General features: G+C 35.4%; 1 protein-coding gene across 2 annotated transcripts in view; it reads right to left on the minus strand.

The window, feature by feature from the left end:
* CREBL2 (cAMP responsive element binding protein like 2) overlaps nucleotides 1–25,957 on the minus strand; it is a 28,625-nt gene extending 2,668 nt beyond the window's left edge. The window contains exons 1-3 of one of the 2 annotated variants that reach the window (XM_074269158.1): nucleotides 25,409–25,957; nucleotides 5,234–5,431; nucleotides 726–870 (exon numbers count right to left, since the gene is read on the minus strand). In XM_074269158.1, the coding sequence (XP_074125259.1) occupies nucleotides 726–870; nucleotides 5,234–5,431; nucleotides 25,409–25,423 (358 nt within the window). In that variant the 5' untranslated portion in view covers nucleotides 25,424–25,957. Of the gene's footprint in view, nucleotides 1–725; nucleotides 871–5,233; nucleotides 5,432–11,350; nucleotides 11,459–25,408 lie in introns of those variants that run through there. The other variant, XM_074269157.1, reaches the window with a different exon arrangement.
* Between the last annotated feature and the right edge of the window lie 639 nt (nucleotides 25,958–26,596).

Raw genomic sequence — 26,596 nt, forward strand, 5'->3', positions numbered from 1 at the left:
TTATAATGTTCTTTTATTACTCCAAGTATTCCTAAAGCAACTAGTGGAATGAACACAATTTCAATAAGATAAAATACTAAACTGAAAATATCTAAAATATCACAAACTTCTTATCTATAAGACAACAGTTTTGTTTTTATTTTTTTATTATAGCTTTTTATTTGCTAGATATAAGCATTAATAATAATTAATAATAAGGTTAATTTTACAGCATTGTCAATTGCCAAACCTTTTGTTCCAATTTTTCCCCTCCTTCTCCCCACCCCTTCCCCCAGATGGCAGGTTGACCAATACATGTTAAATATGTTAAAGTATAAATTAAATACAATATATGTATACCTGTCCAAGCAGTTATTTTGCTGTACAAAAAGAATCAGACTTTAAAATAGTGTACAATTAGCCTGTGAAGGAAATCAAAAATGCAGGTGGACAAAAATAGAGGGATTGGGAATTCTATGTAGTGGTACCTAGTCTTTCTCCCAGAGTTAACTCAACAGTTTTTGTTAAAACTTCCCCATAAAGAAGATCAGATGCTCTTTGTATACTCATGTAAAAAGTGTTTTAATATTTAGACATTCAGACCATTTCATCTGCTCATCATAAAAAATGACATCAAAATTTTGTTTTAATCTAAACTTTTGATTTGGGAAGAGCTAGACTGCAAATGAAATACCTACTGTGAAACACTTCAATAATTATCAATTTAGCAAACACTATGTACTTACAAGAGTTGTTATTAGCTTCTATTTTTACAGCCTTGGTATGTCTGCTTGAGTTCTGCTGAGATTTGTTCTGCTCCTCTCCAGTTAGTAGAGCTTTTATTTCAGAGGGGATTTTTCCTTGATCCATTGCCATGCACCACTGCTTGTACTGAAATAAAATATATTTAAGCAAAATTCAGCCAAGTCATATTCAACAAGCATTTATCATGCACTTTCCTTGTACAGAGAAATAAAACCAAATGGGAAATATATTAAGAAATTATGACACAATCCTTGCCATCAGGAGGCTTATATGGAGGGGAACAGAAGTCCCACACATAAAACCAATAATTATACTACAAATAAGTAAATAAAAGCATAGAAAAGAAGTTCAAAGTGCTATTTAAGGTCAAAGATAAAAGCAGTAAGATTAAGAGGGATTTGGAAAGACTTAATGAAAAAAGTGCGACTTTAGCTGAGACTTGAAGGAAGCCAATGCAGCTAGGAGATAAAAATAAGGAGAGAGAGTATAAAAGCATGAAGGACAACTAGAGGACGAAGCTCAGAGTCCAGAGTTCAAGGAAAAGCAAAGAGGCAAGGGTCACTAGACTGAAGAAAAAGTAAAGGTAAGGTATAAAAAGACTTAGTAAGTAGTAAGACTAAATAGAAGAGTAAGGAAAGTAAGGGAACTGAATTGTGAAAGGCTTTGTATTTGGGCAATTATGGGGGAGCCACTGGAATTTATTGAGAAGTGTTAGGCAGGGAATGTATTATGGTCAGATCAGGGAATGTATTATGGTCAGATCTATATTTTAGGAAGATCAATTTGACAGCTGAGTAGAAAGGGTAGATTGGAGAGAGAAAGTCATAAGAAGGGAGACTAATCAACAGGTAATTGCAAGAGTCCTAGAATGAAGTGCTGAGGATCTGCACCAGAGACATGACAGTGTCAAAGGAAAGAAAAAAGTAATGGCTAAGTACAAAGAGTATAAACAGTAATGGCAACTGTTTAATGATAGCAAAGAATTGGAAACAAAAGAATTGGCCATCAACTGGGGAATAGATGAACAAGTTATATATATATTATATATATATATATATTTATGATAAAATGACATTGTGCTGTAAGAAAAGATGAAGAAAATAATTTTATGAACTGATACCAAGTGAAGTAAAGCAGAACCAGAACAATTTATACGATAACAATAATACTGTAAAGACAAACAAACCTTGAAAGACAAGAATGCTGCAAAATACAAACAATTAAAGGTCCAAAGAACTCACAATAAATGATGCTATCCACTCCCAGAGAAAGACAGATGTGGGACTCAGTGCATACAAAAGTTATTTTTTTCTCTCCCCAACCTAGCAATTGCAGAAATTTTTTTTGGTCTGACTATACATGCTTGTAACAGGTTTCATTTTTCTTGCTCTCTTAGGTGAGGGAAAAGTAGGTGAAGAGGAGAGAATTCAGAACTGAATATCAAATAAGATTTTTTTTTAAGTAGTAATGACAGTGTTTACTACAGATTGCAAATGAGGGATGAGGTGAAAGAAAAGAATTAAGAAGAGGCAAGACAGTAGTTGGAGAAAGAAATTAGAAATAGAAAAGCAGATCTGTGTCTATGTACACAGAGATGATCATTAAAATCATGGAAGCTGAGGAGATCACTGAGTGAAATTTCACAGAAGCAAAACATAAATAAATAAATAAATCCCAGGACAGAGCTTTAGGAGGATCCCATGGTTAACAAGTATGTCAGAGAAGGAGAGGTCAGATAGGAGAACCAGGAAAGTACAGTGTCACCAAAGACATGAGAAAATAAAGTATAAAGGAGAAAAGGGTGATTAAGAGAGTCAAAAACTTCAGGGAAGTCAAGAAGTTTGAGAACTAAGAAAATAACTAAAATGAGTATCACCCAGAAAGCAATGGAGTGACACAAGATGCATATGAACAATCTGCAACATATAACAACAAACAGAAGGAAAAAAAACATCATTAAAGAATTGTAAGATACAAAGAGAAGAACGGCTGTAGCAAGAATGGGGAAGGACAGGCAGATATTCAGAGAATTCCTGTGGTACCCTCACCATAGCAATAGAAGACAGGGAAAGTCTCTAAGACACTGGAACTTTGGGGAGGTCATGGATAAGACTGGTGCCAGATAAGCATATATACATGTATACGTGTGCTATTCTATGTATTATTAGAGGGAACTCATGAATCAATGAGATCACATTTACCTTTATAGAGTCCCCCTCTCTCCTATCATTAAGGAGGTGAATCTTCTTTCTATAACATGGGGAGGAATGGGATATATTATTTCCCATAAGACTTATTCCCTTTTCTTTTCAGGCAAAAGAGATCTGGCTACACTCTGCCTAATAAAAGTTCAGAAGAAAGCAAATTGAGAATCAACAGGGACATTTTTAAGCCAACTGTAAATATTTACATACATTTATACATTTAAGTCCATATGCCAAGGCAGTGTGGTATGGAGCAGTAGTATCAAAATCAGTAAGAAATGTATCTCTGCAGGATACATATTGATTTAGAAAACAAGTTAACGTTATCCATTTGGTATTTTTATTTTATTAAACATTTCTCAATTACATTTTTCATGTTAAACATTCCCAATTATATAATTCAAGCAATTGGGAGTTTTGCCTGTGAGTTTGATACCTTTTGACTGTAGTAAATAAAGCCGGATTTAAGAGTCTGTAAAATATAAATTAAAATCCAGTCTAGGAAGCTACCAGTTACGTGGTTAACCTCTTGCTGCTTCAATTTCCTCATCTGAAAAATGGGAATAATATAATAGCATACCTACCACAAAGGGTTGCTGTGCAGATCAATTTAAATTTTGCAAAGTACTTTATAAATATTAAAGTACTATATAAATGTAAGAAAATCTTCATTCTGCCATTTAGTAACTGATCCTAGGCCTTTCTTCCTCCATTTTATACATCTATTCCTTCTGTTTCCCTTCTTCAAACCTTCAGTACAGAACCAAACCACTGTAAGGAACTTTAGTTTTTCTTATTTAACTCTATTAATAGCCTTCAAAAACATTAAGGTTCTGAAGGAATATTGTTACTTTTCCTGTTATTTGAACATTGATATTACATCACTACACAATTCTTTTCAATTGTGAAAATAAATACTTTTTCCAGCTCTCTCTGGATTGTTGTGTTTACATTTTAAAATTCCTATTTATATATGAATTTTTCATCAGAAATTGTTGAGTGTTCTACTTCATTAAAAATCCACTTTTTCCCATCTAGAACTATACTGTTTTACAAAGTTATTCTTAGTTACAAATCTATCTCTTTTGACATCAGAAATATTGTATGCAATAATTTCCTCTCAATTTAAGTAATCACTGTCAGGTCCTTTGTGGTCCTGACTATAGATTCTTTGATATATTATACGACTTCTTTCTGGATACTTGGACTAATTTTTTTTTTTTTTTACCTACTTTGACTATGACATTCTTGAACTTTTCCTTTTGGAATTCCTCTCAGAAGGTGGTTGGTGGATACTTCTCTTCACCTCGTTCTTTGGCTCTTTTAACAAAGCTAGGCAGTTTTCATTTATGATTTCTTGAAACAGAGTCTCCCAGCCTTTCATTTTTTCTTTTTTTTTTAAGTCATAATTTTCATGGAGACAATGATTCTTAAATATCTCTCCCTGACCTGTCTTCACTGATCTCTATCCTTTTTAGAATTATCAAAACATTTTGTTCATACACTCACCATATACTATTTTTTTTTTTGGTATGATAGTTTACTGTCTTATTTCCCCTACTGGACTACAAATACCTCAAGAGCAAAGACTTATTTATTTTTCTTTCCATCTCACAAGACATTCTATAATCAATGCATGTAGGATAAAGAAAAATTGCTCCTATAAAAATCTTCCTCACATAAAATTTTCAGTAGAACGTTAATACTTCAGCATAGTGATTGACCCTATATTAAGTTCAAGTTCCTAAGTTTAGCATATAAAGCCTTCTAACTTTATATTCTCTCTACTTTTAATAAGCCAGTTTTGGTCTCCTTACACAAATCTACTCCTTCAATCAAGCCTTATTACTTAACCTCTTCCACTGCCAACCTCACAAGATTGTTATATGGAAAAATCCCTATAAATCATAAAAGGTTATGTAAATGTAAAGTACTGTTATTCTGCTTCCCCATGAATTACCATACCTCAGATGATATCTGGCTAGTAAGACTACATCAGAGTGTCAACCTCATAACCTGCAAAACGCTAAGGTGGGCCAAACAAAATTAAAGTATTATGGGAAATGTTTAACAAAATATATTGGTAATATTAATTTCTTGTTTTCTAAGCTGATAGGCACAGGAATCCATTTTTATTTGAATTTTATACAATTGATACACTACATAATATCTAATAAATTTTCTGCTCTGTCATAAATTGAATTTGTGACTCCTTTGGCTAAGTGAATGAAGACAGGCAATGGATTAGAAATAAAGCTAAAATAAACAAAATAAAAATGTCTTACCATTTCCAGTTCTTCTCTGAGACCGCAGATGGCTCTTTCCCGACTAGACACTAATTCTTCCAGATATTGATATCTCAGCTTCTTTCTGGCCCTACATTCTCTTGCACTCTGCCGACTTCTCTCAAGCTTTGCTTTCAAGTCAATTTTGGCTGGTTTCCGACCACGTTTACCTGGTTTCTTTACTTTGCCTCCAACTACCTTCAGAAACAAAGAAAAAATGTCAATCATTCTCTTATCAATGTAGTTTATGATTGGTCTTTTCTTTTTTTTGGAGGCAACTAAGCTAATAAGTGTCAATAATAATAATAATAGTAAGGGATAGATTAATAAAATCAAGGAAGTAAAATTCTATCAAATGAACTATGGATGTGAGCCTCACAGATTTTATTTTTAATGTCAGATTTTTCCCCTTTAAGACACAGAAAGGGAAAAAAGAAAAGACACTGATATTATTAAAATGTAAGCTTTTTTTCATCAAAGTTATGAAGTTTGCAAGTTTTTTTTTAAGACTATCTTATCTAGATATCTGGATATTGTTGCCACCCTTCATATCTATTCGAGTTCAAAGGTATCAACAGAAAGCCACAAATGTTTCATCTAATGATCTTTTTTTTTTAGGCCTGAGACAGAAGACTAAGTAATTTCTGTAGGTTCAGAGCTTCTCTACAATTCGCAGGTTCCTGAGCACCTTTCCTGTCCTACCATTCATAATCATGAAATCATAAAATCCCAAGAACTTTTAACAAACCATAAATCAACCAGTGTACCTACATACTAGTGGCATGAAAATCTTCTACCACAGCCCTGACAACTGATTATCCAATCTCACTCTGAACTCCATTAATGTGGAACTCACTATAGTATGAGGCAACCCATTTTATTTTTGGATAGCATTAGGAGAAATCTCTGCTTCACGGCAAGTTTAACTTTACTCTCTTATAATTTCCCTACATTTATTCTAATTTTGCTTTCTAAAAAGCCACAGAAAATAAATGTAATCCCCCTTACTTATAACAACCCTTCACATATGTATTCATAGCTACTGTGTCCCTCATGAAAGTCTTCTCATGTCCAGGTTAAAAACCTCAATTTCTTTAATGATTCCTTGTTTTACATGGTATAAAATGGTCACAACAATCTTGATCATGCTCCTCTAGTGATGTTTCTTCAACTTATTGGTATCTTTTAGAAAATATGGTATTTGAGATGTAACACAACATTTTATAGCACAAAGCCTTATAGCACCCTAACAACTGTTGTTCTGGTCACTGCAGTACATTCTCTCTCTCTCTCTCTTTTTTTTTTCCCTGAGGCTGGGGTTTAGTGATTTGCCCAAGGTCACATAGCTAGGAAGTGTTAAGTGTCTGAGATCAAATTTGAACTCCGCTCCTCCTGAATTCAAGGCTGGTGCTCTATCCACTGCGCCACCTAGTTGCCCCTGCTGCAGTACATTCTCATTCATATAGCCTAAAATTACATTTGGGGTTTTTCATTTGTTCGATGTACACAAATAACTCCTACAAAAGTTTTAGCTAATTAGAACTCAATTTTTTTTCATACAAAAAAATTAAACCACAGCTACATTCAAACTAAGTTCAAGATTTTATATTTTTCCCTTTACTATTTCATTATCTTTTTGCTTTAGACTGTCATCTAAGAATACTAGGATCTTTTTAAAATTTGTCACCCAAAGCATTACTCATTGGGACAGCTAGATGGAGCAATGGAGAGAGCACCAGCCCAGGACTCCAGAGGGCGGCCTTCAGACACTTAACTCTTACTAGCTGTGTGATCCTAAGCAGGTCACTTAACCCCAATTGCTTGCTGCTCCTCCCCAAAAAGGCCAATTATTACTTATCTTTTCTAGATTTTAATTTTGCCACCTATATATTCACCCAAGTGCTGGATAAAAAATCTGATGAGGAATGGAACAAAGGCAAAAACACATAATAAAACCACTAAACATATCCTAGAAAATACTGTTCATAAGAATGTCATGAGAGACTGTGTAATGTCTCCCATAAATCTGGAATTTCTACATATACAGAATCTCCAGATCTTTCAATTATTTTCCTGATTATTTTTAGGTGACATAATTTAGGTCATATTTTAATCCAAAAAGGTAGATTTCTAGGCAAAATGATAGGGGGAACAGTTGCAAATTAACTGGTTCAGGTCTTCATCACTTCTCTCACCTAAACTATCACAATACCCTTCTAGCTGTGAATTGGTCCAAACAATCTAGAAATCAATTGGAATTATGTTAAAAAAAAAAAAAAGTAACTCAAATATCTATATCCTTTGATTCAGTGATCTCTTTGCTAATGATATACACCAAGAAAGTTACAGAAAGATCTCACAGACACCAAAATATTTATAGCAAAAAAAATTTGTAATAGCAAGGATACAAAGCAGATGCCAGTCAATTGGAAAATGGCTTAAAAAAATTTACCACATGTTAGGATTACAAGGTAAGAACTCAGGTTGTCTGGACAGTTCTCTGATGTTAGGATTACAAAGTAATTACTCAGGTTGTCTGGATAGTTCTCTGGCTCAGAATTCACACCTTTGGTTAGGGGCCTTTAAAGGGAGTTTACACCTTTGGAATTCTGAGGGAGCAAGTTCATTAGCTGAAGTGTTTCTTACAAGCCCTGTTGAGTTCTCACTACAATTTCTGTGAGGATAAAAGAAGACAACATTGGGCCCAGAGAAGTAGTCTAGTCTGGGACAGAGTTAGGATGGCACTCTGGAGGAAAAAGAGTCTGGCTGGGAGAGTGGGTTGAGACTGCAGTCCCCAAGGACAACTTAGAGACGACCGGACCTTTACAATTCAGGAACTTAAAAAACCACATATGGCACAAATAACTACCACAATATAAATAAAAAGAACCACCACAAAATTACTAAAAATGAATATTACAAAATTACAAAGCATACTCATGGCTCCAAAGAAGAGATATGAAAAGACAAACCCACTCCTATTTTTTTCATATTAGTGGGAGGTTATAAGAGTGGTACATTGCACAGATTTTCAATTCAACATATAGCCTGGTTTTACTTCCTTTATTTTTCTTTCAAAAATATTTATTATATGTGTTGGTACTCTGGAAGGGGTTAGTGAGAGAAATACTGAAAGAAATTCTAGGAATATAAAACACAAAATATATTAATTAATGTTAATTTTAAAATAAAATAAATGTATCTTAATCATCTTTTATGTCCTACTCTAGAATTTCCTCAGGTACTTATCTGAAAATTTGATTTAAAAAGTAATAATTTTTAGAATCATTGGGGAGCAGTTTTCAGAGGCAATAAATACTTCAGATAATAAAAATGGAATCTGAGTATTTGGAGCTGGAAATATCTTGGAAATAACATTTATTTTTCACATGAGGAAAATGAAGCTCAGAGAGTTCCAAGTGACTTGCCTAGTACCACACAAGTGGTACATATCAGAACTAAGACTTTGAATAAACTTAAAATGTAAATTACCTTGTTTTTGTTTTGTTTTATTAAAAAAAAAAACATTATTACTCAGCTTGACTACCTATTTTCTTCATAAAACTTGATTCTGAATTTTTTTTTCACCATCCAAAAAATAAAAGGACAAAATTTCACCATTACTGAGGTTATATATTCCCCAAAAGGTATATCATGAAGGCAGTTTCAAAATTTGGGATGGAATGAGAACAAAAGGGTGATGGGATGGATGGATGGATGAATGGATGGATGGATAGATGGAAGGAAGGAAGGAAGGGAAGGAGGGTGGAAAAGAGGGAAGGAAGAAAGGAAAGAAGAAGGGAAGAAGGAAGAGAGGGAGGAAAGGGAGGAGGGAGGGAAGGAATGAGGGAAGGAAGGAGGGAGGGAGGGAGGGAGGAAGGGAAGGAAGGAAGGAAGGAAGGAAGGAAGGGAAGGAAGGAAGGAAGGAAGAAAAGAAGGAAGGAAGGAAGGGAGGGAGGGAGGGAGGGAGGGAGGGAGGGAGAGAGGAAGAGGGAGAGGGGAAGGGAGGGAGGAAAGGAAGGGAAAAAAAGGAAAGAATGAGGGAAGGAAAGAAGGAAGGGAGGGAGGGAAGGAGGGAGGAGGAAAAGAAGGAAGGATAGGTGTGAAGGAGGGGAAAGGAAAACAAGAAGATCAGTCATTCAATTGTGTTTTTTTTTTAAGTTAAGCAAAAGAAAATAAAAGGCCAGAAGTAAATGGACAAGCAAGACACTTCTGAAAGTTACATGCTGAATTTATTATATACTTCAAAGGAAAAAAAAAAACTATTCTATTCCATTTCATTCTATTCTATTCATATTCTATTACATATTAATTGTATGTAATAGAAGAGTCTCAGTTTCATGAATAATTCTTTTTAATGGTCTACTTGTATATGGAATTACTTGCTTTATTTGACGTTTAAATTCAGAATAACTTTTTTTAATGATTACCTAGTAAATGGTTATAAGATGTAGTAAGTAGCTGTAGTATCTAGTATTCATAAAGTACTCTCAGGATAGCAAAGCACTTTACATAAATTAATCTCATTTAATCCTAACAAAAAACTTGGGATTTACTATTATTATTCCTATTTTACAGATATGGAAACTGTGCCCAGTTTACCCAGCATCACGCAGCTCTTACGTATCTAAAGTAAGATTTGAATTAGGAAAAATACATCTTAGAAACTGAGGTTTAGAATGATAAGAAATAGCATATTGAATATAGCTAAGATAAAATCTCTAGTGACTTCAAGGTTTTTGTTGGGAGGTCAATGAGATGGATAATAAATTTCAGAAAGTCAAGGGAAACAGGTGGTAAAGTAACAAATATAGAATGATCATTCAACAAGCATGCAAAAACCAGCAAACAAAAAGATGCCCACCAATTAGTGAATGGCTTAACAGATTGTGGTACAAATATAATGGAATACTATGAAAAATGTAAATAATGCAGAGAACTATGGAAAGACATGAATGGATGCCAAGTGAAATAAGCAGATACAAGAAAACAACATACACAATGATTACAAAAACAAAGAATTGCAACAATAACAAAAACTTCACATTATAATTATAATGATCATTTGGATACCTCCTTCTTCCCTTCTGAACAGAGATGGGACATAATCATTTTGCTGGTCTTTGCATAGCTAAACTTCTTGAATAGGCATTGTGTATTTGCTGCTTGATCATCTGCTTCCTGCCAAATTCAGCTGATATGTTGACTAGTTTTGATGAATTGCTTTTATTCTTCCTTATCTTTGTTAACCTTTACTTTAAATAATAGCTATTGCTATTAAGTCTTATAACATATTATATATTATATCTTCAGGAAGAAGAGAAGGAAAGCATATATTTGCTTTGGTGTTAAAAGAATGCTTCTTAAAATTGAAGAAGCCTGTCCAGTTTTAGTTTAATGTCCCACTTCAATGAACATGAATCTCATTTCAGGCTCAGTTTATCAGAAGTAATTTAGATTGGGTATATGTTTAAATATAAATCTAGAATAGCAGTAAGATTCTGATCATGCCCAAAGTAGCTTTGGTTCCCTATAATTCTCAGTTTGAACATTACAATATAATGTTGCCTGATGAATTTTTTTTTTATTCATTCATTCATCTTTTTGTACAGAATCAGCAGCTGTATTTTATTCGCCTTTCTTTCTTCCATCACTACTCTTTAAAAATAACCAGTGTATACCACAAAGCAAGATGGATTAGGCTCTAGAGATGGAGAAACAGAGATGTTGAAGAGTTCTTGTTCATAGCTGCACAGTGAGTCAATGAAATAGACAAGAATGACTCCTGATTTCTTGAGATTCTAAGTTTTTATATGGGCAAAATTAGATGACTTTTGTATAAAAAGAGACAATAAAAAATAAAGGTATGTGAAAATTCTTTTTAACAATAAATAATTTATTTTTTTTTAAGTTTAAAAACTCATTCTTCAACATAGTTTCTAAAACACTGGGATGACATCTTTATTTTGCCCAATCTAAAAAAAATGGGTGACAAGTCATTGTTGGTTCTGAGGATAAGATGGATCAATATCCTCCTGACTAACTCTAGCACTCCTATTTTGCCTCCATCAAGATAATGACAATTAATTTTTTTAAAATATTGATCAGTGGTATTACCTACCTCTTTATTGCAAAATGTGACATAGGAAGATATAAAATGCAGCATGTGACAACAGAGTGTGAGCTGTAATGATAAGATACCTTCACTCCTGAGGATGAACTAGCCTTTAGGAATTATGACAGATGACTTCTAAGAACTTTTGATTGCTTGTGTTACTAGGACTACAGTGTTCTAATATAATCAGCAAAGGAGGAACAACTCGATCTTCCTGGGTCTCAAGCCCTTAAAAGAAAGATAAGATGTCTCAGGAAGTAGAAAATTAAGAAGAGTCTTCTCTTTTAGCTTTGTATCTATATTAATTGGCAAGACAAAAAACAAATCCATAAGAGGTTTCATTTTTTTAAAAGAAATTTAACAAGATTATTAAGTTAGAGAAGAAGTATGGAAAACATATTCAGGAAAGGTACAGTGCCAGTTCAAGAGCAAAACAGATCCTTGGAGTTTGTCATTTGCCATGACAGTAAGCCCACTCAAAAAAGTTAACTTGTACAACAACAAGGAGTCCATCAGGTCTGAGAAGCCCCATTTCTTTTTGCACCAAACTTTTTTATGTTTTAGAATATGACTTAGAAGATATACCAGCAATCCAAGCCTTAGCACTCTGGACTGTTGAAAGATGATTTCATTGCCTTCTGAGGAGGAAATCAGCCTAGTGAATGGGAATTACTAGGTGTTTCTTCTCCCATAGGAAAAATTTCCCTTTCCTCTTCTGTTGCTGGTGCCATAAAGATGAACTCTCAAGGTGGCCAGTTCTCCAAAGAAGATATGCAAGGCAACTAAAACAGAAACTACTTCTATTTTTTGTTATGTCTATATTTTGTTATGTCTTCCTTCAGAAATCAGGGAAGCCTATGGATCTATCAGAATTATGTTTTTTTAATTGTACACAATACACAGGATTACACAAAGGTTAATAAAAAAAAAAAAAAGAAGAAAGAAGTAATTGTTCCATAGAAAGTACAAGATTTCATCTTTAAAGAAATTTTTCTCTTCTGCCAGTGAAATAGAAATAGATGAAAAGGGGGTAGTATAAGTCAAAAATGGACAGACAAAATGCTTAAGGAAGTAGTTCTTTCTCTATTTAGAGGTAAATAATGATACTATGTGTTTCTTATCCCTAAAGAATACGAACTTCAATGGGACTTAAAAAAAAATCTATCTAAAAATCTACCATATATTAATATTTCCATATTCCTATGTGGAAAATATTTCCTGTTTTCTAGCCTATTCACTTCCCTTCATGAACCTACAAGAGTTAAACCAGGATAATTATACTGTGACTCCAAACTAAAATAAGTGGATAAAATAAAATTTGTAGAGAAAACTCTGATAAAATTTTGTGGAAATCTGGTATGTACATGAAGTTTCATGCATTACAATTCCAAATGATGACAGCAAAAATGGTGATAGGTGCAATGTGTCCATACCTAATATTGCCTTTTCACATCCCACTTACTAATGGGGTTAAAATTCCATTATTTTTAAAATGAACTCCATCGATTGCCTGTCATCTAGGGGAGGGAGTAGAGGGAGGGAGGGGATAATTTGGAAAAATGAATACAAGGGATAATGTTATAAAAAAATTACTCATGCATATATACTGTCAAAAAATTTATAATTAATAAAAAAAGAACTCCATCAAATTACTCAATATTCAAAAGAAAAACTGCCCTTCTTTGGATCATTATGGAGAAATTTATGCCCTAGGTTATTGACATATTTGCCACAGGATACCTTTAAGGCTTCTGGCCACTTGATACACTAAATGTCTTTATTTTTGTTGTTGTTTTATATTTTTTCCTACATGTAAAAATAATTTTTAATAATTCATTTTTTAAAATGTTGCATTCCAAATTCTCTCAATCCTCTCTTCTCTCCTTGAGAAAGCAATTTGGATGCCTCCATTCCTATGTAGTCATGCAAAACATAGTTTAAAATATTAGCTATGTTGCAAAAGAAAACAGAAATCAAAAATAGTAATAATTATAAAGTTTTTTTTTAAGTGTTTAAATCTGCATTCAGATTCTATCACTTCTTTTAGATAGTTGCCATTTTTTATCATTGTCCCTCAGAATTAGTTTGGATGTTGAAAACTAGCATGGCAGAAACTAGGCATTGACCTACACCTAACACCATATACCAAAATAAGGTCGAAATGGGTTCATGATCTATACATAAAGAATGATATTATAAACAAATTAGAAGAACAGATCTGTGGAGAAGGAATTTGTGGCCAAAGAAGAATTGGAGAGCATTACTGATGACAAAATAATTTTGATTATATTAAGTTAAAAAGTTTTTGTACAAATAAAACTAATGCAGACAAGATTAGAAGGGAAGCAATAAACTAGGAAAACATTTTTACATTCAAAGGTTCTGATGAAGGCTTCATTTCTAAAATATATACAGAACTGACTCAAATTTATAAGAATTCAAGCCATTCTCCAATTAATAAACGGTCAAAGGATATAAACAGACAAATTTTCAAAGAAAGAAACAAACTATTTCTAGTCATATGAAAAGATGTTCTAAATCACTATTGATCAGAGAAATACAAATTAAGACAATTCTGAGATACTCACACCTCTCAGATTGGCTAAGATGACAGAAAGATAATGATGTGGGTGTGGAAAGACTTGTAAGCTAATATATTGTTGATGGAACTGTGAACTTATCTAACCATTCTGGAGAGCAATTTGGAACTATGCTCAAAAAGTTATCAGACTCTGCATGCCCTCAGACCTAGCAGTATTTCTACTGGGCTTATATCCCAAAGATTTTAAAGGAGAGAAAGGGACCCACATGTGCAAAAATGTTTGTGTCAGCCCTTTTTGTAGTAGAAAGAAACTGGAAATTGAATGGATGCCCATCAATTGAAGAACTGCTGAATAAATTATGGTATATGAATGTCATAGAATAGTATTGTTCTGTAACAAATGACCAGCAGGATGATTTCAGAGAGGCCTGGAGAGAGTTACATGAACTGATGCTAAGTGAAATGAGCAGAACCAGATCATTATACATGGCAACAATAAAATTATGCGATGATCAATTCTGATGGACGTGGATCTCTTCAACAATGAGATGATTCAACCAGTTCCAATTGTTTAGTCATGAAGAGAGCTATCTGCATCTAGAGAGAGGACTGTGGGAACTGAGTGTGGTTCACAACATAGCATTTTCATTCTTTTTATTGTTGTTTGCTTACATTTTATTTTGCTTCTCTCTTTTTTTCTTTGTTTTTTTATTGGTTTGATTTGGTTGTTCTTATGTGGCACGATAATTATATAAATATGTATGCTATATTGGATTTAACATATATTTCTATCATGTTTAACATATATTGGACTACTTGTCATCTAGGGGAGGATATGGGGGAAGAGGGGAAAAACTGGAACATAAGTTTTTGCAAGAACTAATGTTGAAGAATTGTCCATGCATGTGTTTTGAAAAGTAAAAAGCTTAAATAAATTAAGAAAAAAAAAAAGAAAGAATTTGCTTGGATCATTGTATTGCTGAGAATAGCTAAGTCATTCACAGCTGATCATCTTACAATATTTGCTATTAATTTTGTGCAATGTTCTCCTGGTTCTGCTCAGTTCACTTCAGCCAGGGATCTAAAAGATCACTTAAAACAAGTTTCATAGTGATCATCTTTTAGAGGGGAGATAAAGCAAAAGAAAAGGGAAGTGATCTGTATAAAATGTGATCAGGACCACAGCTTTAAGATTCTGCAACCCTAAAAATACTACACTAAAAAGATCATCTAAACTAAAAACCACCTCTTGTTCTGTCAGTGTGTATCTTTCTTATTGCCAACTATAACCTTTAAAAAAAAAAAAAAAAAAAGGAAAATCTTTGCTTAATTTTTTGAGCTTCTTGTCTATTTGTTTTTCTTTGCTTAGTTTATCCCTGTGGTTGCAGGGAAGCTTACAAAAACTGAAGCTACTCCCAGAAAAAAAAAAAAGGAAGAAAGGAAGAGAAAGAGGGAGGAAGAAAAACACAGAAAGACAGAGAGGGAGGTGGATAGAAACAAAGAAAATAAAATAGTTACTAGTTGATATAAAGAATCAAATACAAAGAAGCAACAAAGATTCTATCTGTTCTATGTCAGAGAAGAAAAAATATGCATGGCCAGACAAAGAAAAATAATACATATAAATTCAAATCACTTAGAAAATTAATTAGTTCACCACCATGAAATATGATTAAATTTAAATGACATTTAAATCATGTCCCTTTGAAGGTTATTTTTAATATCGTGACTCTCCATACTCATTTACTTGTCTTGTTAATTATTTATGATCTCTCAAATTCATCTCTTCCCCCTGTTCCCATTCTAGCACAGGCACTCCCACATTACTTTTCTGATTGGGCTCCCTGCCTTCAGAATCCTCCTTACTCTAATTCATCCTTTACATTACCACCAGATTAATCTTCTTATAAAACTCCTTGACTATTTGACTATGTCACTCTTACTTGAGAACTTATAATAATTTCCCTAATGCTTACTGAATCAAATCCAAATGCATCATTATTAACAGTCAAAGCTCACCATCCAATCCTCCTCACCTACCAGTCTTCTTCCTTTTCTCTAACAAGTTTTCTGAGATTCAGTCTAGCTGGTCTCTTTGACATATTTAGTATGCTTATTCCTACCTTTGCTCATGTTTTGTTCTCCTGTTCATTATTCTCTCTAGTACCCTAAATGTTCTCCCTTTTCCTCCCTCAACAATGCAAATCTTATACTACCTTCAAAGCCCAGTTAAGAATCAACTTTTATTCCAAGAAGCTTTCCCTTCTCAATGGCATTTCTCTTTTCTGTACTCTTGCTTAGGATTGAGCATCACACAACATAAAATTTAGAGAAGATAGACTTCTTAAAGTGTTTCCTTTGGTCCTGAATTGTGACTTTATCAGTGTAGGGATATCCTAGTATGGAAACTCCATCCTGTAATTTTTCAGTAAGTAGAGTTTTAGATAAATCCAACTTTCCCACATTTTATCTGTGATCTTAGGCTCAGGTCTTTTAATTTCTTTAAGCCCAGTTACTCATTTGTGAAAAGAGGGTTGGATTAGAAGATCACTAAAATATCAGCCCCTTTCATCTCTAGATTCTGCCTGGTACAGCAGAGGGTGGGACATTCTGATAGATATGTGTCCAATCTGATGGACACATAGCTATCAGAAGCAAGTACTTGAAGATCTTACAGGCAATGAATATAGTACTCTACCTCTAGTTCCTATTTCATCCATACTACCCCTAATAGAATTCAGAGCCACGTAAATGAATGCCCAAAGAGCTACAAAACTGTGTATACCCTTTGATCCAGCAGTTTCACTACTAGGTCTATATCCCAAAGAAATTTTTTAAAAAGGGGGAAAGGACACACATGGGCAAAAATGTTTATAGTAGATTTTTTTTTTTTTTTTTTGGTAAAGGCAAGGATTTAGAAAATGAGTAGATGCCCATCAATTGGGGAATGGCTAAACAAGTTGTGCTATATGAAGATAATAGAATATTATTCTATAAAAATTATGAACAAGCTGATTTTAGAAAGGCCTGGAAAGATTTACATGAGTTAATGCTGAGCAAAACAAGCAGAACCAGGGAAACATTGTACACAGCAACAGCAAGATTTTACAATGACCAACTATGACAGCCTTGCTTCTTCTCAGTGGCTCAATGAACTAAGGCAATCCCAATAAACTTTTGATGGAAAATGCAAATACAAGAGAGAACTATAGAGAATGAATGTAAATCAATAAATACTATATTCACTTTTTTTTCTTGTTTTTTTTTCCTCTCATGGTTTTCCCTTTTGTTCTAATTTTTCTTTCCCAAAATGATTCATAAGGAAATATGTAAAAACATAAAATTAGGTACAAAGGAAAAAAAAGTACATGTATAACCAAAAAATTTTTTAAAAAATGATTCTGCATGTAAAGAGGAAAACAAACATTTTTTAAAATATTTTTTCTGGAGTTAAGTAAATAAATGAATTTAATTTGATTTCTTGACAAATATTTTCTCCACTAGCCTGCCATGGATTTTACCATGCCATACTCCATGGCAGGGACTCTTAACTTTTTTTGTATCACAGATTTCTTTGGCTATCTAGTGAATCTTGTGGATCACTTCTCATAATGTTTTTTAGTGGATAAAAAAATAGGATTACAAAGAAAGTCAATTATGTTGCAACATATTATCAAAATATTTTTCCAAAAATATAAAATCATAAAATCCAGGTAAGAATCCTTGATCTAGAGTCAATCTTTTAAAACAGAAACTATCCCCAGGATGGTGCCTACTAAAAGGCACATAATACTTAGTGAAATGAAAAAAAAAAGAATATCAATAAATCAGTAGCTAATAGTAAAGATAAATTTAGATGAACTGGTTTTTACCTAAAAAGCAGGAACCAAATTACATGGAAATGTGCAGGACAGATGATAGAGCTGGGATGAAAAGACAGAAAAGGTCTAGAGTATGAAGTACACAAGAAGAAAACTTAGTGATCTCTGTTTTTTGTGGAGATGTTGCATAGCCAGGAGACAACATGAGAACATCAAGAGGCCCCAGATTTGGCACAATTTTGCTTCATAATTATTAGAGAAATATGTGATGATAATGATTAATCTATTTAGTGCTTTAAGGTTTCCCAAAATAATATACCCAATGAAACAGGCATCATACCTAATACAATTCTCATTTTACCAAAGAGAAAGTCAAGACTCAGAGAAATTAAGTAACTTAACCAAAATGATTTGGCTATTAAATGCTACAGGCCACATTTAAACCACATTTGATTTCCAAGTCTAGTGATTCCTTTTTTTTTTTTTTTCTTTACAAAGACCATAAACATGCCAAAAATCTGTTTTTTACTTGTCAACCAAGTTTGTCTTTACATTAGAAAGAGAAAATCTGAAAAAAATAAAAAGATACTATAATTAGACTTCAACCAAAGATGGTACTACATTTACCCTCTCCTCTGAAAGGTAGGGCTGAGCCCTAATCTGTAATATGATGCCCCAAAACTGCCAAGCAAGGCAAATGATAGACTATTAGTAGACCTTAGATTGTGACTTCATGACATCTAGAATAATGAAGAGGAGCAGTATGAGAATGAAAGTCAAAATTTAAATAAGAAACAATGACAAAAAAATTTACATGTGATTCATGAGCTCCAAAGAATGGATATTTAAATCAATCATATATTACAGGTAGTTAAGGGGATGTGAACTTTCTAAAAACATTCATTAGAGGGGTCAGCTAGATGGCGCAGTAGAACACCAGCCCTGCAGTGGGAAGGACCTGAGTCCAGACACTTAAAACTTACTATGTGACACTGGGCAAGTCACTTAACCCCAATTGCTTTGAAAAAAAAAAAAAGCATGCATGATCACACTTGCATCATTCTTTGAGAGAAGCGTTCTGGAGCTATGCTTAATCTCTAGTATTCTACTACAGTAACTACTACAGTATCTTGGCTATGAAAATCCCCACAAAGAGTGGACATGACTGAAATGACTGAATAATAATTACAAAAGGTACTAAAATATCTGAGAAATATTTAGTTTCCCTAATGTTGGAAAAATAAGACCTAACATGAAAAGTTAACGAGACTACATAGTAACTGTGTCAAGTGATACAATAACAAGTAAATGCCTAAAGTCTGGCCTAGTCCAAATTGATTCCTAATCCTGTGACCCAACTTTCTGTCATGTTTATCCAAAAATGTGCCTATCAGCTTTGTTCCCTTTGTGATGCTATTGGGAATCCATCAGTCTATTGTCTATAGCTGGGTAAATCAATCAATCAAAGCACTGTTGCTAATAAAGCCAAGATCACAGTCTATCATTGCATGAAGCATTTAACTCTGTTGTTTATAGTTGCAACCCTATCCCAGCTTTCAAAAATGTGTGCTATAATAAAAAGTGAGGGGATGGATAGAGGAAGAATAGCAGTAGGAAAGAAAAACATATACCAGTGCACTATTAGAAAAATAATTCAAAATATCCACTTTACTAATAGCTTATAGTTGCATTCTTTAAAGGCAAATCATTGATCTCCAAAAAAATAATACCAATGTTGCAACCTAGATGTGTATTTCTCTTCCTTCCTAATTGCTATCCCCCCCCTTTTTTTTTTCTTTTTTCCTTCCTACTATTATCTTTTCAAAATAGGCAACACAGATAAATAGCTAGATTTGGAAGTCATGAAGCCATGAGATCAAATTCTGCATCTGGCCCTTGATAGCTATCATCCTGGGCAAATCACACAACCTATCTGAACCTTAATTACCTCAACTGAAAACAGGGAGAATACCTGTAGTACCTACCTCACCAAGGGGCTTTGAGGCTCAATTGAGATAATATATATAGACTTTGGAAAAGAATTATCTGTGTCTATGACTTTGGACAAGTCTCATGTAAAAAGAGGGGAGGGTCAGACTTCCTTGGTCTTTTCCAGCTTTGATGCTGCAGAATATTTTACACAAATTATACAAAAAAAAAAAAGGGAAGATCTAAGAGTTGTAAAAGTCTGACACTCTCTATCTTATCTACAATCCAAATCAGGAGCTATCTATACAGTACCCAAATGCACAGAGACATATTTCAATTTGTTTTTCAAACAACAAAAACAGTTCTTAGTTCAATTAAAATAATATACTGGAACTCTTTCCCTTCTCATTTTTACCCCCAGCTTCCCTGGCTTCCTTCAAGTCTCAGCCAAAGTTCCACCTTCTGCAAGAAGCCTTTCCCTGTAAGGGTCCTTTAAATGGGCGGCCACAGTGCAACAGGAGATTGAGTGGCCCGGAAGTAATCTCTATGGATATAGGACTGCCCTGTGGGTAGGATCCTGGCCATATTGAGATAGTTTCGTAATGGGTGACGGCTCTCTTGCTGGTTGGCTGTGTATGTGACCTCGCAGGCCCTTTATAAGCCCACTGCAGACAGCAAGTCGCTCTCTTTAACCTGGCTCCCTAACCTGGGGTAGCTGAGCCAAGCTGATGGATAGCCCAGAAAGGTAAGGAGTTTGGTAGTGAACACGTGGGTTTTTAGACCAGGTGTTCACTAGGGGGTTAACAAATCAGGGCATCAAGTCAGGGCATTATGTGAGTAGGTATAATAAAGGCTTTTAAGATTACACGTGGCTATTCTTGAGTGTGCTACCGGTTATTAAACTATAGATTCAAGAAATCATGGCCTTTGAAGGCCTCAAGAGGAGGCAAGCCAGGTAGAGTTGACACTGCAAAGGTCAGTGGTCAAAGGTACACTGTTGGGCCTAGGACAGACTAGTAATTGTAACTGCCAGAAGGACATGTTACATTTCCCCATCTCTTTAATCTTAGCAACTTCTTTTTGAGAGCACCCCAATTGATCTTTTAAATATAGTGCTTGTATATAGTTGTTTACATGTTGTTTCCTCTATTAAACATTGTTTCTTGATAACAGTGCCTGATACATAGTAGGGTTTTAATAAGTGATAACTAACTGATCTTTCATCCATTCCCTCCAGCAAACTGCCCCTACATTCAACACCTTTCTAATTTTCAATTTCTCCCTAGCCATTTGTTCCCTCCCTACTGCCTATACAAACCCCTCACTTAACCCCAACATATATTCCTCCTTCCTATGAGTCTCCCGCCTTCACCAAATTCCTAGAAATGGCTGCTGCATCCATTTCCTCTTTTTTTACTCAGTTCTCAATTCTTTGCATTCTGTTTTCTTTCCAACTCTATCACTCAACTGAAATTGTTCTCTTAAAGTTACCATGATCTTTTAATTGTCAATCTAATAGTTTTTTCTCAGTCATCATCCTTCTCAACCTTTCTGATATTGCTCACTTCCCTTTCCTTCTGCATATTCTCTTCCTTCCCAAAATTTCTATGAAACTGTTTTCTTCTATTCTCCTCCTACCTGTCTGGCCACCCTTGTCAGTATCCTTGGCTGGACCAATCAAACAAGTATTTATTTCTCTAGTTCAGCTTCTTTTTCTTTTCATTGGTGCATATATTTTCTTATGCTTCTTATATTCATCATAGTCATCATTTTCTAACAGTGCAGTAATATTCCACTGCAGTCAGGAATTACATCTTGTTTATCCATTCCCCAATTTCTAGAGAATGGCTTTCTTTGCAGTTTTTGCAATTACAAAAATTTTTATGTATATAGGACCTTTTTTCTTCTTTTTTTTTTAATCCCTGATCTACTGAAAGTTTATGAGTAGCAGCAGAATCTCTGTGTCAGAGTATGTACATTTGAGTCACTATCTTAATGTATTTATAAGTTATTTTCCACAATTGTTGAACCAACAATTAATCTGTGGCTGTCTTTTCACAACCCATCTAACTTTTTTCTTTAAAAAAATTCTTCCCTTCAACAAGCATTATAATATGCATGAGGCACTTATAACTGAAAGTATACCCCAAAATCCTGTCTTGGGTCTTCTAATTTCTTTATATATTCTCTTTCTTGGTAATCTTGTTAGTTCAATATAATCCCTAAGTATATGACTACAAAATATATATCTGATTCTACCACTTTCTCCTGAGTTCCAGTACTGTATCACCAACAGTCTATTGTACATTTCAAACTGTATATCCAGCAGGCATCTCAAACTTAGCATGTTGTAAATGGAAGTCATCATCTTTCCACCAAAATCTGCCTTTTTTTTCCCTAACTATCCTATTTCTAGGAAGGATCCTACCATTCTTACCAATGCTCAAATTTTACAATCTCAACATCATCCTCAACTCTTCTCTCCCCCCTCACTCCACATATATAACTAAATGCCAAGTTTTATCAATTCTACCTCCCTAACATCTTTAGTATCCCCTCAAATACTATCATCACTCTATTTCTTTCCCTTATCACTTCTCATCTGGATTACTGAAGTAATGAACTTCTATTTGGTCTTCTGCCTCCAGTCTCTTCCTTCACCAATCCATACTCCACAGAACTACCAAAGAGATATTCCTAAAACAAATAATCTGGAAAGTAACAAAAAATAAAAACAAAACCCAACTCCATTGGTTCCTGATTGCCTCTAAGATCAACTTCAAACCTCTCTACTTCACATTTAAAGGCTTTTACAATAAAACACCCATCTGTTTTTCCAGGCTTACATTTCTACATACTATTTTTCTCCTTCACAAATGCTATGCTCCAGTCAAACTAATCTAATTTACTTATCTTCATACCTGACATTCTATGCCTAATAACAATCCATTTCCAGTCTCTATATCTTTGTACTGAGTGGCCCCCATGCTTGAAATGCATTTTTCCTTTCTTTCATCACTTAGAATCTTTTGTTGTTATTCAGTCATTTTCAGTTATGTTCAATTCTTCATGACTTCTTTTTTTTGAGGGAGGGTTTCTTGACAAATATGCTACAATAGCTTGCCACTTCTTTCTCCAGCTTATTTTACAAATAAGGAAACTAAAGCAAATAGGATTGATTGACCTGCTCAAGGTCATAAAGCTAGGAAGTGTCTGAAGTCAAATTTGAACTTAGTTCTTCCTGATTCTAGGCCCACCACTCAACCCACTGAGCTGCCGAGCTTCCCCTTGGGATTCTTACTTTCCTTGCAAGCACAATTTAAGCATCACCTACTATGTAATACTTTTGCTATCTCCCCCACCCTAAAATTAACTTGAATTTATTTGTGTCTACTTTGTGTATCTCTTATTTCCCACACAGTATGCAAGCTTCTTGAGAGCAGGACTACTTCATTTTTGTCTTTGTCCATAGTGTTTAGCCTTTTGATTTAAAAAGTTATTATAAACTACTTAAATACCTTAATCAAGGCAAATCTGAGTCTTTTCTCAAAAGTGAAACATACTAGAGTATCTGCTCTTGTGGAAAACCAGAATGCAGTTAAAATTAGAAGGGAAACAGATAAGGGAATTGATTCGAATTTATAAGACTAAGTCATTCCTCAATGACAAATGGTTAAGGGATATAAGCAGGCAGTTTTCAAAGGAAGAGATCCAGGCTACCAACAACCATATAAAAAAGTACTTCAAAGCATTTATAATTAAGAAAAAAAATCAAAACAACTCTGATCTTTGACTTCATACTTATCAGATTGACAAGGAGGACAAAAAAAGAAAACATCAAATGTTGAAAAAACTGTGGAAAATAAGCACATTGATGCTCTGGACCACTGTGAAGTAGTTCAATCATTCTGACAAGTAATTTGGACCTGTACTCCAAAAGTCACTTAACTCTAAGCCTTTGAATCAACTATATCATTAACAAGCCTATAGCCTAAAAAGATCAAAGAAAGGAAAAAAGCCCTCAAATATATAATCATATTTATAGCAGCTCTTTTTGTAGTGACAAAAAACTAGAAACTAAGGGGGAAGCCACCCATTGAGGAATGACTACACAAATTAAGTTATGTGAATATAACGAAATATTGCTGTATCATAAAAAAGGATGAAATGGACCGTTTCAAAGTCACTTTTTTTAAAGGAAGTTTCAGGGAAAACTGGAAATAAGCGTATGAAATGATGCAGAGTGAAATGAACAAAGCTGGGAGAATAATTTCTACAATGACAATAGAATTGTAAAGAAATCAACTTTGAAAGATTTTACAACTGATCAATGCAATGATAAACCACCAATCCAGAGAGCTGAAGACAAAACACCTTATCTATCCCCTGACAGAGAAGACTAAACATCACATAAACTAAGGTAATTCTCACCACCCTACCTTTGTATGCACCTCCATATCAGAAACTCTCTCACAGGAGAAAAGATGAGAGAGAAAAAAAAATTGGACGCAAAAAAAAAAAAAAAAAAATTTATATATATATATATATATTGTTATATATTGTTATATATTGTTATATATATATATATATGTTAAATATATAACATATATATACATAAATATATATATATGTTAAATATATAACATATATATACATAAATATATATATATATATATATATATATATATATATATATATATGTTAAAGGAACAGATAATGTAAAGAGGCTGGTCACCAGGGAAGCATTGAGAAAGCCTGATTTCTACTTCAAAAAAAAAAAAAATCAGTTTTATAAACGTCAAATTATTTCTTATTCACAGAGATGAGTTTTCCAACATTTAAATGGGAAATAGTATTTTGTCCTTAAGAAATTTGCTATATAAGCTATCCTCATACGAAGTTAGATAAATATAATCATAGGATATTTTGGTGTATGAATTAATCACCCAATACCATTATCTACCAAAGCAAAATACCCTGGATTAAGAGAGAAATTAATGAGAGGAAAGTGAAACAAGAAAGATGTCTCAGCAAGAAAAGAGGAGTTCACTGCTGTTCATCAGATAAACCCCTCTTCTGTTAGTTGTTAGGTTATTTCAGTCACGTCTAACTCTTCGTGACCCCATTTAGGATTTTCTTGTCAAAAATACTAGAATGATTTGCTATTTCCTTCTCCAGCTCATTTTACAGATAAGGAAATTGAGGCAAACAGTGAGTGACGCGCCAAGGGTCGCACAGCTGGTAAGTGTCTGAAGCTGGACTTCACAGCCCAGCGCTCTCCCCACCGCCCGCCGCTAGCCCTGACGAAGCTCTCCAGAGGAGATCACATTTCGGAATGAGGTGGAAAGGGCGTGGGGAGGCAAGGGCACCCCAGCCATAAGAATTAGTCTCAGAGATAGAAGGGCTTTCAGCCTAAAGGGATTTGGGGCAAACAAGTGGAGAGTCACTTAGCTAAGGGATCCCACACTAGGAAGGGTCAAGCTGCCTCCCCCCGTCCCCACCCCTCCTGGTGTGCGGACCCCTCATTAGGTTCATTTCACTTAGGTGGATATAGAAAAGGCCAAGGGTCGCAAACAAGCCTGGGCTGGCTCTAAGGATGGGAAAGCTAACTTGGGAGGAGAGGGACCTCCAGGAAGGCTGCCCCCCATCCCCCGTCACTCCCGGCCCGGTGCGCTGCCTGCCTCGGGCGGAGCTCCCCACGCTGTGGGGCGGCCCTCCCATAAGCCGAGCCGGGTGGGCAGTCACGACTGGGGCGGCCCAGGGCTTACCTTGCTGTCATCCATGTCCACAGGCTCGCAGACCGGGCCTCACTGCCTGGCCCGGCCGGCCAGCTCCGCCTCCGGGGAACGAAGGAGATTTATTTTTTTTCTGCGAGTCCTCGGGTCTAGCCTCTAGCCCTGTCGGATGCCGATGCCCCTGGGAGAAGAGGCCCGTTCAGAAATGGGCCGGGGAGTCCCAGGAGTGGTCCCAAACGTCCCCCTCAGCCGCCGCGGCCTCCTCCCCGTCCATGACAGTTTCTCCCGTGTGTTTATAGAAGCACCACAGAGAGGCGGGGGCCCGGAGGATGTTCGGCGAAGGAGTCCCTCGGGTGCCGTAGACACGGGGGTTTCTGGGAATTGTAGTTCTCCTCCACCAGGCCCGCCATTGGGGCCCCGGCCTCGGAGGGGTGCCGGTGTGAATCAGGAAAAGTAACAGCTTCTAGGTCTATTCCAGAAGAAGCGTGCCGGAGGTCTTCACCCCGTCTCCACGCACGCGCTCCCCCTTCCGCTGTCCTACTTTTCCCCAAGGATAGGGCTACCCTCGGCAACGAAAATCTGGACTTAGAGGACTTGAGGATGGGAACTACGTGTCCCATCGTTCCCTGTGGGTTCGGAGGGGAAGCCAGAGGGCGAGGGATCTGGGCCCGCTCCTTAGGGAATGTCGGTCTGGAAGGAAGCGAGGGTCCGGCACCAACGGTGAGCCCCCGGTGGAGTAGGTGTCCCCTTTCAATCCGTATCCGAAACATGGACCAAAGCCGTGTGGTTCCTGGCTTAAAAGGGTCTTGTGTGCCTCCTGATGGAGTCTCCCCTTAGGTGAACTTATCCTGAAAGAGGAGTGACCATCGATGCATTTAAGGAATGATCCGTTATAACGAAGTAAAAGCCTATTCTGGAATCCAAGCATGGTTAATAACAGTTAAAAAGCCAATCAATACAATAAATCACAGCAACAAGACCCCCCAAACCGCACCACTGACCATCCACACAAACACAGCTTTCCAACAATCCTGTAAGATAAGTTTGGGTTTTGTTACGGGAGGAGGGGCAGACACCAGACCTGGGGTTTCATTAGCATAGGCGCTTCAGTGAAGGGAAAGTCCTCTTACCAATGCAGGTAGGTACCTGCTCTGCACTTGCTTTTAGAGTAGACTAAAGAACCGAGAGGTTACCAATCTGGATCAGAGATCGGAAGTGAAC

Source organism: Sminthopsis crassicaudata, chromosome 5, assembly GCF_048593235.1.
Source record: "Sminthopsis crassicaudata isolate SCR6 chromosome 5, ASM4859323v1, whole genome shotgun sequence".
Classification (NCBI taxonomy): Eukaryota; Metazoa; Chordata; class Mammalia; order Dasyuromorphia; family Dasyuridae; genus Sminthopsis; species Sminthopsis crassicaudata.